The sequence below is a fragment of the Gadus chalcogrammus genome, chromosome 4 (genome assembly GCF_026213295.1).
Source record: "Gadus chalcogrammus isolate NIFS_2021 chromosome 4, NIFS_Gcha_1.0, whole genome shotgun sequence".
Taxonomy (NCBI): Eukaryota; Metazoa; Chordata; class Actinopteri; order Gadiformes; family Gadidae; genus Gadus; species Gadus chalcogrammus.
The window spans coordinates 35,883,319-35,895,818 of NC_079415.1; the positions used below are offsets into that span (position 1 = coordinate 35,883,319).

The following is a 12,500-nucleotide window of genomic DNA, read 5'->3' on the forward strand; positions in this document are numbered from 1 at the left end:
CCCACCTGGCCGTGTTCCAGGGGCCCTCGGGGCCCCTGGAACACGGCCAGGGGCGCCGGAGGGTCCAGCGGAGCCCGGACCTGAACGGCACGTCCGACAACGGCACGGAGCTCGCCCTGAACAGCAGCAGCACCACCGCCTCCTCTGTCACCACCCCGGCCCCCCGGCCCCCCGGGACCGCGGGCCCCGGGCCCCCGCCCCGCTACCTGATCATCTACGACGGGGAGCAGGTGGAGCGGATCTTCCTGATCATCCTGCTGGTGGTGATCTTCGGGGAGTTCTTCAGTGCGCCGGCCGTCACCATCGTGGACACGGTGACGCTGCAGAACCTGGGCCGCGCCCGCGACCGCTACGGCCTCCAGCGCATGTGGGGCTCGCTGGGCTGGGGCCTGGCCATGCTATTGGTCGGCATCTGGATCGACCACACCCACCTGACGGTGTCGGTGGACGGGCTGGGCTGCGAGGTGCCCGTGGTGCGCAACTACCAGATCGCCTTCATCATGTTCGGCGTGCTGATGGGGCTGGCCTTCGTCGTGGCCACGCAGTTCTACTTCGAGAAGGTGGAGCCCGGGGGGGCGGTGCCCGAGGAGGCCAGGGCGGCGGCGGCGGCGGCGGAGGAGGAGAAGGGGGCGGGGCCTGGCGGCCCGGGGGCAGAGCAGACAGAGTTCCACTACAGCGACCTGCTGCGGCTGCTCTGCAGCGTGCGCTACAGCTCGGTGCTGTTCGTGGCCTGGTTCATGGGCTTCGGCTACGGCTTCGTGTTCACCTTCCTCTACTGGCACCTGGAGGACCTGCAGGGGACCACCACGCTGTTCGGTGTGTGCTCCGTGCTCAGCCACGTGTCGGAGCTGGCCGCCTACTTCACCAGCCACAAGTTCATCGAGCTGGTGGGACACATCAGGTGGGCCGCCGCACCGCGACCGACTCGGTCCCCTGGCTCTGTTAGCACACAGTAGAGCTAACGGAGCTAGCCCACAGTAGAGCTAACAGAGCTAGCACACAGTAGAGCTAACAGAGCTAACAGTGATGGGAGGTAGCCCACAGTAGAGCTAACAGAGCTAGCACACAGTAGAGCTAACAGTGGTGGGAGGTAGCCCACAGTAGAGCTAACAGAGCTAGCCCACAGTAGAGCTAACAGAGCTAGCCCACAGTAGAGCTAACAGAGCTAGCAGTGCTGGAAGATAGCCCACAGTAGAGCTAACAGAGCTAACGGTGGTAGCCCACAGTTGAGATAACAGTGGTTTGAGATAGCAAGCAGTAGAGCTAACAGAGCTAGCCCACAGTAGAGATAACAGTGGTGTGAGATAGCACGCAGTAGAGCTAACAGAGGTAGCTCTACTGTAGGCTTACTGGCTTACTGTCTGAGTTGCAGGTGGTAGTACTGTGAGTACTGTGTAGGTTATAGTGGGTCATACTGTGTTTACAGTGTAGTGTGTGTACGTTAGTTGTGTGTAGCTCTCTGTGTACATCATAGTGTGTAATTCTTTGTGTACATTAGTGTCTGCTCTACTGTTTGTACTACACTAGGCTTGGCGATGGCAGACTGCTCATTTGCATGACCAGTTATACTGTATCTCATGACCGACTGGGAGGTAACCATTGGTACTGGGAGGCAACCAGTGGTACTGGGAGGTAACCAGTGGTACTGGGAGGTAACCAGTGGTACTGGGAAGTAACCATTGGTACTGGGAGGCAACCAGTGGTACTGGGAGGCAACCAGTGGTACTGGGAGGCAACCAGTGGTACTGGGAGGTAACCAGTGGTACTGGGAGGTAACCATTGGTACTGGGAGGCAACCAGTGGTACTGGGAGGCAACCAGTGGTACTGGGAGGCAACCAGTGGTACTGGGAGGTAACCAGTGGTACTGGGAGGTAACCAGTACTGTGTTCCAGGGTCCTGTACATCGGCCTGGCGTGCAACACGGCCCGCTACCTCTACATCTCCTACCTGGAGAACGCCTGGATCGTCCTGCCAATGGAGGTGCTGCAAGGTGAGCCGGGACTCGGGGACGGGCTGGTTAGGGTGAGGGCTGGTTAGGGTGAGGGCTGGTTAGGGTGAGGGCTGGTTAGGGTGAGGGCTAGTTAGGATGAGGGCTGGTTAGGGTGAGGGCTGGTTAGGGTGAGGGCTGGTTAGGGTCAGGGCTAGTTAGGATGAGGGCTGGTTCGGGTCAGGGCTGGGTTGGGTCAGGGCTGGTTAGGGCTGGTTAGGGTCAGGGCTGGTTAGGGGACGGGCTGGTTAGGGTGATGGCTGGTTAGGGTGAGGGGCTTGGGGATAGTATGGTGTAGGGTTAGGTTTGGGGTTTGTTAGGGTTAGGTTAGGGGTTAGTTAGACAGAGTTAGGGTTAGGATAGGGGTTAGTTAGACAGAGTTAGGGTTAGGTTAGGGGTTAGTTGGAGTTAGGGTTAGGTCAGGGGTGAGTTAGGGTTAGGTTAGGGGTTAGTTAGACAGAGTTAGGGTTAGGTTAGGGGTTAGTTGGAGTTAGGGTTAGGTTAGGGATGAGTTAGGGTTAGGTTAGGGGTTAGTTAGACAGAGTTAGGGTTAGGTTAGGGGTTAGTTGGAGTTAGGGTTAGGTCAGGGGTGAATTAGGGTTAGGTTAGGGGTTAGTTAGACAGAGTTAGGGTTAGGTTAGGGGTTAGTTGGAGTTAGGGTTAGGTTAGGGATGAGTTAGGGTTAGGTTAGGGGTTAGTTAGACACAGTTAGGGTTAGGTTAGGGGTTAGTTAGACAGAGTTAGGGTTAGGTTAGGGGTTAGTTGGAGTTAGGGTTAGGTTAGGGATGAGTTAGGGTTAGGTTAGGGATGAGTTAGGGTTAGGTAAGGGGTGAGTTGGGCCCAGGTGTTCCTCCAGGGTGTTATGATGGCGGATGCCGGACAGGGCGTGTTCCATCAGACACTCCCTGTACCAACAACCACCTCGGCCGTCTGCTGCACCCTGGGTTACCATGGCGACAGCACCTTGGGCTCCTCCCCCTGGGCGGGGCTCTGAGACGGCCACGCCCACACGGAGGGGAGGCGTCCACGGCCACGCCCACACGCCCACAGAGGCGGGGAGGCTGACGGTGTGACTGTTCTCAGTCTGGACTGAGGAGGGGTGGGTCGTGGTCCAGACCGGTCCAGACCGGTCTGGACCACGACCCACCCCTCCTCAGTCCAGACCCGTCTCGGCTCCAGACTGAGGAGTGGAGATCCTGGGACCTGGGCATTAACCCCCTGATGGGCTTTGTATGTTCTGTAAGGTTGTTACTGACCCTGTGTGTGTGTGTGTGTGTGTGTGTGTGTGTGTGTGTGTGTGTGTGTGTGTGTGTGTGTGTGTGTGTGTGTGTGTGTGTGTGTGTGTGTGTGTGTGTGTGTGTGTGTGTGTGTGTGTGTGTGTGTGTGTGGTTCTCTCCCTGCGTGCGGTAGGAGTGACCCACGCCTCGGTGTGGGCGGCCTGTATCTCCTTCCTGAGCGCGGCCGTGCCCCCCGCCCTGCGGACCTCGGCCCAGGGCATCCTGCAGGGGCTGCACCTGGGGCTGGGCCGCGGCTGTGGGGCCATGGTGGGGGGGCTGCTGGTCAACTACTTCGGTACGGAGACCCCGACGCACTGCTGTAGGGTCAGGGGGTCAGAGGGTCAGGGGTCAGAGGGTCAGGGGGTCAGGGGGTCAGAGGGTTAGAGGTCAGAGGGTCAGGGGCTTAGAGGTCAGAGGGTTAGGGGTTCGAGGGATAGAGGTCAGATAGTGCTGTCATTGTAACTTTACGTGTGTGTGTGTGTGTGTGTGTGTGTGTGTGTGTGTGTGTGTGTGTGTGTGTGTGTGTGTGTGTGTGTGTGTGTGTGTGTGTGTGTGTGTGTGTGTGTGTGTGTGTGTGTGTGTGTGAGTAGGCGCTGCAGAGACCTTCAGGGGGATAGGGATGACCTCCCTGGTCATCCTCCTCATCTTCGCCCTCATCCAGTGTCTGACCAGAGAGGAGGAGAACGGTAGGAGAGCCTCACATCCTTTACCCTGCTCCTCCTCCTCCTCCTCCTCCTCCTCCTCCTCCTCCTCCTCCTCCTCCTCCTCCTCCTCCTCCTCCTCTGCAGTCCTTTCTCCTACGTATTGTTGTGTTCTTGTGCCCTGAAACAGAGATCATGAAATCTCCTCCACCTCTCTGCTCCTCCTCCTCCTCCTCCCCCTCCTCCCCCTCCTCTCTGCCCCTCCTCTCCTCCTCCTCCTCCTCTCTGCCCCTCCTCCTCCTCCTCCTCTCTGCCCCTCCTCCTCCTCCTCCTCCTCCTCTCTGCTTCTCCTCCTCCTCCTCCTCCTCCTCCTCCTCCTCCTCCTCCTCCGCCTCCTCCTCCTCTCTGCTCCTCCTCCTCCTCCTCTCTGCTCCTCCTCCTCCTCCTCCTCCTCTCTGCTCCTCCTCCCCCAGAGGATAAGATGCTGAAGGAGAACGTCCCGGTTCCGTCCAGCCCGGTTCCCATAGCGACCATTGACCTGGTCCAGAGCTCCTCCTCCTCCTCCTCTTCCTCCTCCGTCCTGCCCATGAGGAAGACCAAGCACCAGGAGCAGCAGGAGGACGCCTGGCGGCCGGCCTGGGCGCTGTCGGGGGGGCCCTGGGTCAACATGGTGTTCGCCCTGCTGCAGGTCCACCAGCTGGTGGCGCTGGACCCGGGGGGCCGCGAGACCACGCCCCTACAGGTGGGTAGGGGAGGGGCTACAGGGGGCCCGCGAGACCACGCCCCTACAGGGGGGTAGGGGAGGGGCTACAGGGGGCCCGCGAGACCACGCCCCTACAGGGAGGTAGGGGAGGGGCTACAGGGGGCCCACGAGACCACGCCCCTACAGGGGGGTAGGGGAGGGGCTACAGGGGGCCCGCGAGACCACGCCCCTAAGGGGGGTAGGGGAGGGGCTACAGGGGGCCCGCGAGACCACGCCCCTACAGGGAGGTAGGGGAGGGGCTACAGGGGGCCCACGAGACCACGCCCCTACAGGGGGGTAGGGGAGGGGCTACAGGGGGCCCGCGAGACCACGCCCCTACAGGGGGGTAGGGGAGGGGCTACAGGGGGCCCGCGAGACCACGCCCCTAAGGGGGGTAGGGGAGGGGCTACAGGGGGCCCGCGAGACCACGCCCCTACAGGGGGGTAGGGGAGGGGCTACAGGGGGCCCGCGAGACCACGCCCCTACAGGGGGGTAGGGGAGGGGCTACAGGGGGGAGGAGCAGGGGCTGGACCCGGGGGACTGTGAGACCACGCCCCTTCAGGTACAGGAGGAGGGGCTACAGGGGGCTTGGGGAGGGACTACAAGGGGCCCGCGACACCACGCCCCCACAGGTACAGGAGGAGGGGCTAAAGGGGGGAGGAGGAGGAGGAGGGGCTGGACATGTAGCATCACCAAGCTAGGTAGCATCACGACGCCGGGTAGGGCTTTCTGCTGCACCTACTCAGCCCCCCCAGCGGCCGCTGGTCCATGTAAGGACTTCCTGTAGCGGGTGGGTAGAGCCACTCCCACTAACCCTGCTGCTGTGACTCTGGCCTGTGTTGCTCCAATAACCTCTGCGTCCTTCTGCTTTCCTATTGGCTGTGGTTCACCGGCCGCCCTGTGAAGAGAGGTGAGCCCCCCCCCCCCCCGCTGGGTGACCTCTCCCCCCTCCCCCTCCCCCCGCCCCCGCCCCCTGCATGCGGACACACCCACTCACATCCGTGTGTGTGTGTGGTGCGTCACTCTGTGCTTGTGCGTGTGCATGCGTGTGCGTGCATGTCCGTTCGTGTGCATGTTTATGTGTGTCCGTTTCTGTGTGCGTGTGTGTCCGTTCCTGCGTACGTGTCTGTGTGTGTCTGTTTGTGTGTGTGTGTGTCCGTTTGTGTGTGCGTGTGTGTCCGTTTATCTGCGTGTGTGTGTGTGCGTCTTTGTCTGTGTGTGTGCGTGTCTGTGTGTGTGTGCGTCTCTGTGTGTGTGTTTGTGCGCCGGCCTGCCGTCTCACGTTGTGTTTCTCTGTGTCGACCTCCGGTCGGATCGGTCGGCTCTCAGCCAATCAGGCGTCTGTTGTCCTGCTCTCAGCCAATCAGGCGTCTGTTGTCCTGCTCTCAGCCAATCAGGCGTCTGTTGTCCTGCTCTCAGCCAATCAGGCGTCTGTTGTCCTGCTCTCAGCCAATCAGGCGTCTGTTCTCCTGCTCTCAGCCAATCAGGCGTCTGTTGTCCTGCTCCCCAGGTGTGTAGCGACGGCCCGTCACCGGACTACCAGGCTGTGGTCGTCTGTAACGGGAGCCAGGCGGACCCCGCCCCCTCGGACGACCCCCCCTCGGACGACCCCCCCTCGGACGACCCCCCCTCGGACCCTCCTGCAGAACGCCCTGTCCCACCAACCGATGGCCCCGCCCCTCCACACACTGGCCCCGCCCCTTCACCTGAAGACCCTGCCCATTAACACACAGGCTCCGCCCCTTCATCTGAGGGCCACACCCATTCACACGCGGGCCCCGCTTCAATTGACATCCCTGAATGACCACGCCCCTTCTCCTGGTGACTCCGCCCCTTCTCCAGGTGACTCCGCTCCTTCTACTGGTGACTCCGCCCCTTCTCCTGATGACTCCGCCCCTTCTCCTGATGACTCCGCCCCTTCCAGTGAATCCGCCCCTTCTCCGGGTGACTCCGCCCCTTCCCCACAAGACCCTCAAGGCGTGGCCAGCCTCACCGATCATGGACTGTGATTCTAGTATTACTAATGTATTGATCGGCTCAGGTAGCCAAGGTGTTGACGTATCCATGGCAACCAAGAACAGCTCTGTGAGGACCTTAATCCACCGACAGCTCTGACCTGTGAGGACCTTTATCCTCTGACCTATGAGGACCTTTATCCTCTGACCTGTGAGGACCTTTAGCCTCTGACCTGTGAGGACCTTTATCCTCTGACCTGTGAGGACCTTAATCCTCTGACCTGTGAGGACCTTAATCCTCTGACCTGTGAGGACCTTTATCCTCTGACCTGTGAGGACCTTTAGCCTCTGACCTGTGAGGACCTTAATCCTCTGACCCGTATAAAAAAAGTAGTTACAAGAATACATAAAATGTGCATATCAGCCTCGCCCTATAGGATATACAGGCTATTGCACGAATCCGTCTTAACTCAGAAGTGAATCTCTGGCAGCTTCTCACAGGGCTGACTAGGGCTTCAATCATTCTCTGACTTGTCCCGGCGCCACATAAAGCTAATCATCAGCTGTCTTAAGAGCGCCTCACAGGTCGGCCCCCTAGTGGACACAAACAGGCTGGCACCATGCCCCCTAGTGGACACAAACAGGCTGGCACCATGCCCCCTAGTGGAAACAAACAGGCTGGCACCATGCCCCCTAGTGGACACAAACAGGCTGGCACCATGCCTCCTAGGGGCAGGAAGCGGCAACCTCAGTGCCTCGTTGTATGCTACCCTGAGTCTATGCATACTCTTTTTCTTCTAGTTAGACCACAATTGAGCAGTATATAACGGTGTTGACGGGGGGGGGGGGGGGATCGTAGAAAATTCTACAGACATGTTTTTTTTATTTTTCATGGGCCCCCCCCCATGGGCCCTGATGACCTGGGTATTTAATTTCCTCACACACAGCAAGAGGACTGTCTGACAAATAAAAGATTGGGAAGTTGATTTCCTGTCCTCAGCGTTCCTAACTATCGTTACGTGGCTTTCCTTAGCGTTATACCTTACGTCACCATCAAGGCCATACTGAGAGCACGCCTTCAGCCTTTACTGCATCCCAGCCCTATATAGACAGGGCACGACCAGGTCGTCTGCAGACATACGATGATTCACGCCAGTGTTGCCCCAAAGACCATAAGGATCTGATAATTCATCCATATAAACATTAAATTAAATGGGAGACAAAATTCCTCCTTGCCGCAATCCGGCAAGGAGAACACAGAATGGAGCAGATACAACGTTGTCCCGCTTAACCTGCAACGTTTGATGGGCATACCAAAACACTAACATTCTCACAAAAGATTTAGGGGCACCTCTATCAACTTTACAAACAATTGTTCATGATTAATTCTATCAAAAGCCTTTGACCTATCAATAGGAATACAGATGAATTCAGGTTTGGGTACATGAACACAATCTCTTTAAGAGCATAGATACACCGGTCAGCTCCATGCTTTCTATTGAACCCAGACGGATTGTCAGTACGGACTCTTCTATCTTTGTTAACAGTATGTTCTCCAGTACTTTAGGCAAGATACTGGCTCATGCAATAGGTCAATAATTGTCAATTCTGTTGAGCTTACTGGCCATGTCTTTAAGCACATGCACTAACATAGCAGACATAATAGCATTTGGCAGGACACCATGAACCAGACAACCATTAAAGGACATGGAAAGCAAAGGGAATAGTTTATGGCTGGCATATTGGAGATATTTGAGATTTGAGTAGTTTACTAATAACTTGTCTGTTAGTAGTTTAGTAGTTAGCAGTTTACTACTAACATCCCTTGTCAGAGTTGGAGTTACATGTAGCCTCAGCCTTTTAAGGTTCCTCAGCCAGGTTCTGTAGAGCTGTAACGTTCACGTTCTGGAGGAACATTGCCTCACAGCGCAGCGCATTCCCAAAGTGCCTCAATTAAAGTCTTCACAAAGCGACAGAAATGGTTTCATGTCGTCATGTCACCGATAGGTGGCAGTGTTGCACTGGTTAAAGTGTGTTTGGTGTTTGTGTGTGTGTGTGTGTGTGTGTGTGTGTGTGTGTGTGTGTGTGTGTGTGTGTGTGTGTGTGTGTGTGTGTGTGTGTGTGTGTGTGTGTGTGTGTGTGTGTGTGTGTGTGTGTGTGTGTGTGTGTGTGTGTGTGTGTGTGTGTGTGTGTGTGTGTGCGCGTGCGTGTGTGCGTGTATGTTTATTGAGGTCATGAAGCGCAATTCCGTGAACCAAGTGTGGGAGGGGAGAGGCTGAGAAACACACTATAGTTAAATATACTGCACTAGTACTAATACTCACCCACTTTACCCATTAGAGTTGGTGGTTAGCATCAGGCTAGGGCAGAGGTACCAGTTGTGTTAGCATCAGGCTAGGACAGAGAGGTACCAGGTGTGTCAGCATCCTGCTAACAATAAGGAGGACAGAGAGGCACCAGGTGTGTCAGCATCAGGCTAGGACAGAGAGGTACCAGGTGTGTTAGCATCATGCTAACAATAAGGAGGACAGAGAGGTACCAGGTGTGTTAGCATCATGCTAACAATAAGGAGGACAGAGAGGTACCAGGTGTGTTAGCATCAGGCTATGACAGAGCGGTACCAGGTGTGTTAGCATCATGCTAACAATAAGGAGGACAGAGAGGTACCAGGTGTGTTAGCATCATGCTAACAATAAGGAGGACAGAGAGGTACCAGGTGTGTTAGCATCAGGCTAGGACAGAGAGGTACCAGGTGTGTTAGCATCATGCTAACAATAAGGAGGACAGAGGTACCAGGTGTGTAAGCATCAGGCTAACAGTAAGGAGGACAGAGAAGTACCAGGTGTGTTAGCATCATGCTAGGACAGAGAGGTACCAGGTGTGTTAGCATCATGCTAACAGTAAGAACAGAGCAGTACCAGGTGTGTTAGCTTCATGCTAACCACAAGGAGGACAGAGAGGTACCAGATGTGTTAGCATCAGGCTAACTATAGGAGGACAGAGAGGTACCAGGTGTGTTAGCATCATGCTAGGACAGAGAGGTACCAGGTGTGTTAGCATCATGCTAGGAAAGAGAGGTACCAGGTGTGTTAGCATCATTCTAGGATAGAGGTGACAGGTGTGTTAGCATCAGGCTAGGACAGAGAGGTACCAATTGTGTTAGCATCATGCTAACAATAATGAGGACATAGCGGTACCAGGTGTGTTAGCATCAGGCTAGGACAGAGAGGTACCAGGTTAGTTAGCATCAGGCTAGGACAGAGCGGTACCAGGTGTGTTAGCATCAGGCTAGGACAGAGCGGTACCAGGTGTGTTAGCATCAGGCTAGGACAGAGAGGTACCGGGTGTGTTAGCATCAGGCTAGGACAGAGAGGTACCGGGTGTGTTAGCATCAGGCTAGGACAGAGAGGTACCGGGTGTGTTAGCATCAGGCTAGGACAGAGAGGTACCGGGTGTGTTAGCATTAGGCTAGGACAGAGCGGTACCAGGCGTGTTAGCATCAGGCTAGGACAGAGCGGTACCAGGTGTGTTAGCATCAGGCTAGGACAGAGCGGTACCAGGCGTGTTAGCATCAGGCTAGGACAGAGCAGTGTATCACAGTGAAGATACACAACACACACCAATACAGTTATAAACACACAAACGCACAAGACTTATTACAAGACTATGAGTGTAAAAATGTGTGGGTGCAATCCGACATCAGCATGTGTGTGTGGGTGGTTGTGTGTGCGTATGCATGTGGTTGTGGGTGACTGTGCTTGTGCGTGTGTGTGTGTGTGTGTGTGTGTGTGTGTGCTTCTGTGTAGTGCAGCAGCATAATTCCAGCAGGGTCTTCTGGGTAAAGTACTCCCCTCGCTGCATAATCAAACACCTGGAAGATTGAACCAATAATATCAATATCTGATCAGCTGTGACCTCATTGTGAGTTTGTGTGTATGGTGTGTATGTTTCTGAGTGTGTGTTTGTCTCTTTGTATAGTGTGTGTGTGTATGTTTCTGTGTGTGAGTTTGTGTGTATGGTGTGTACGTGTGTGTGTGTGTGTGTGTTTGTCTCTTTGTATAGTGTGTGTGTGTGTGTGTCTGTGTGCACATGTGTGTATGTGTCTTTGTGTGTATGAGTGTTTATCGTTGTGTGGTTTGTATGTGTGTATATGCGTGTGTCTTTGTATGGTGTGTGTGTCTTTGTATGGTGTGTGTGTCCTCTTCGTCTCCTCCGTAAAGTTTCACACCGCCTACGCTCTCGCTCTCGCTCCCACACACATATCTGCCCTGAACGCCCACGCACACACGCACACACCACGCCCACGCACACACGCACACACCACGCCCACGCACACACGCACGCGCATCAGCCGCCAAGCCCTCACATCCTCCCACTGTGGACGGTGCTGCCAACACACACACACACACACACACACACACACACACACCACTAAGGTGTGTTCACTCATGCGCAGTAATTGGTGGGACACACACCTTCAGAGGAGAAGAGGTGAGAGAGAGGAGGGGGGAGAGAGGAGGAGAGAGAGAGAGAGAGAGAGAGAGAGAGAGAAAGAGAGAGAGGAGAAGAGAGGAGAGGAGAGAGAGATGAGAGAGAGAGAGAGAGAGAGAGAGAGAGAGAGAGAGAGAGAGAGAGACAGAGAGAGAGAGAGGAGGTGGACGTCCATTCCTCTGATCCTCACCGGCCGTTCTGTGTCGCGTGCGGGAGATGACATTAAGATATGGTTTCACGTTAACACAGGACAAATGTTATAGTTTCAGTGAGCCAGGCTGCTCTGCATATGAACTCATACTTATACTAATGATACTATCCATCATGATTCATTTATTTATGTTTTATATATTTATATATATGTAATTTTTAATATTAATATTTTATATATTTATGGATAGGCTATATCATATTTAATATATATTTATATTATTCGGAGACACAGCTGGCCGTGGTCTGTAATCTTTGGTTGTATATTTATATTATTATATTGTATCTTACATTTATCTTAGAATATTCTTTTTTATATTCTTACTTTATAATTCCTCTTTTTAGGAACACACCTTTCTTCTTTTTAGGGGAGAGAGGGGAGGGAGGGGAGGGAGGGAGGGGGGGAGGGAGGGGGGGAGAGAGGGGAGAGAGGGAGGGGGAGAGAGGGAGAGGAGGGGGGAGAGAGAGAGAGGAGGGGAGTGAGGGGAGGGAGTGAGGGAGAGGGAGAGGAGGGAGGGAGGGTAAGCAGGGAGGGGGGGGTGACAGGCGTGGGCGTGTCATTGAAATGTGCTGAGAGAGAGAGAGAGAGAGAGAGAGAGAGAGAGAGAGAGAGAGAGAGAGAGAGAGAGAGAGAGAGAGAGAGAGAGAGAGAGAGATGAGAGAGAGAGAGAGAGAGAGAGAGAGAGAGAGAGAGAGAGGGAGAGAGAGTGACAGAGAGACAGAGAGACTGACAGAGAGAGAGAGAGAGAGAGATTCTTTACTATCTACAAAGAGTATTATCTAGTAACATAAGTACTAACATATAGCACCATCTAGTAATGGTAGAAGTAGAAGTACTAATATAACTAATAGTTTGAATGGTACTATCTAGGAGTAGTAGCAGCAGTAGTATAATAATAGCAGAGTCTCTAGCATGTAGATATTGTGGAGGTTAGACTGGACCAGGTCAGACCACACACACAGACACATACTAAACACACAATGCACACTAAACACAAACACACACTACATGAAACACACAATACACACACAATAAGGATAGATACACACTACAAACAGACACACAGACACACACACACACACACACACACACACACACACACACACACACACACACACACACACACACACACACACACACACACACACACACACCATAAACACACAATACACACACAATAAACACACACTACACA

The 12,500-nt window shown here is 54.5% G+C and overlaps 1 protein-coding gene across 2 annotated transcripts in view; it reads left to right on the forward strand.

Annotated features, from left to right (window-relative positions):
- The window catches only part of LOC130380706 (major facilitator superfamily domain-containing protein 6-A-like), a 10,946-nt gene extending 2,375 nt beyond the window's left edge, over positions 1–8,571 (forward strand). For both annotated transcript variants that reach the window (XM_056588003.1, XM_056588002.1), the window contains exons 2-7: positions 1–901; positions 1,894–1,991; positions 3,399–3,560; positions 3,856–3,951; positions 4,380–4,648; positions 6,159–8,571. The exon at positions 1–901 is cut by the window's left edge and continues 603 nt beyond it. In XM_056588003.1, coding sequence (XP_056443978.1) covers positions 1–901; positions 1,894–1,991; positions 3,399–3,560; positions 3,856–3,951; positions 4,380–4,648; positions 6,159–6,374 — 1,742 coding nt within the window. In that variant the 3' untranslated portion in view covers positions 6,375–8,571. The remainder of the gene's footprint in view (positions 902–1,893; positions 1,992–3,398; positions 3,561–3,855; positions 3,952–4,379; positions 4,649–6,158) is intronic.
- The last annotated feature ends 3,929 nt before the right edge of the window (positions 8,572–12,500 follow it).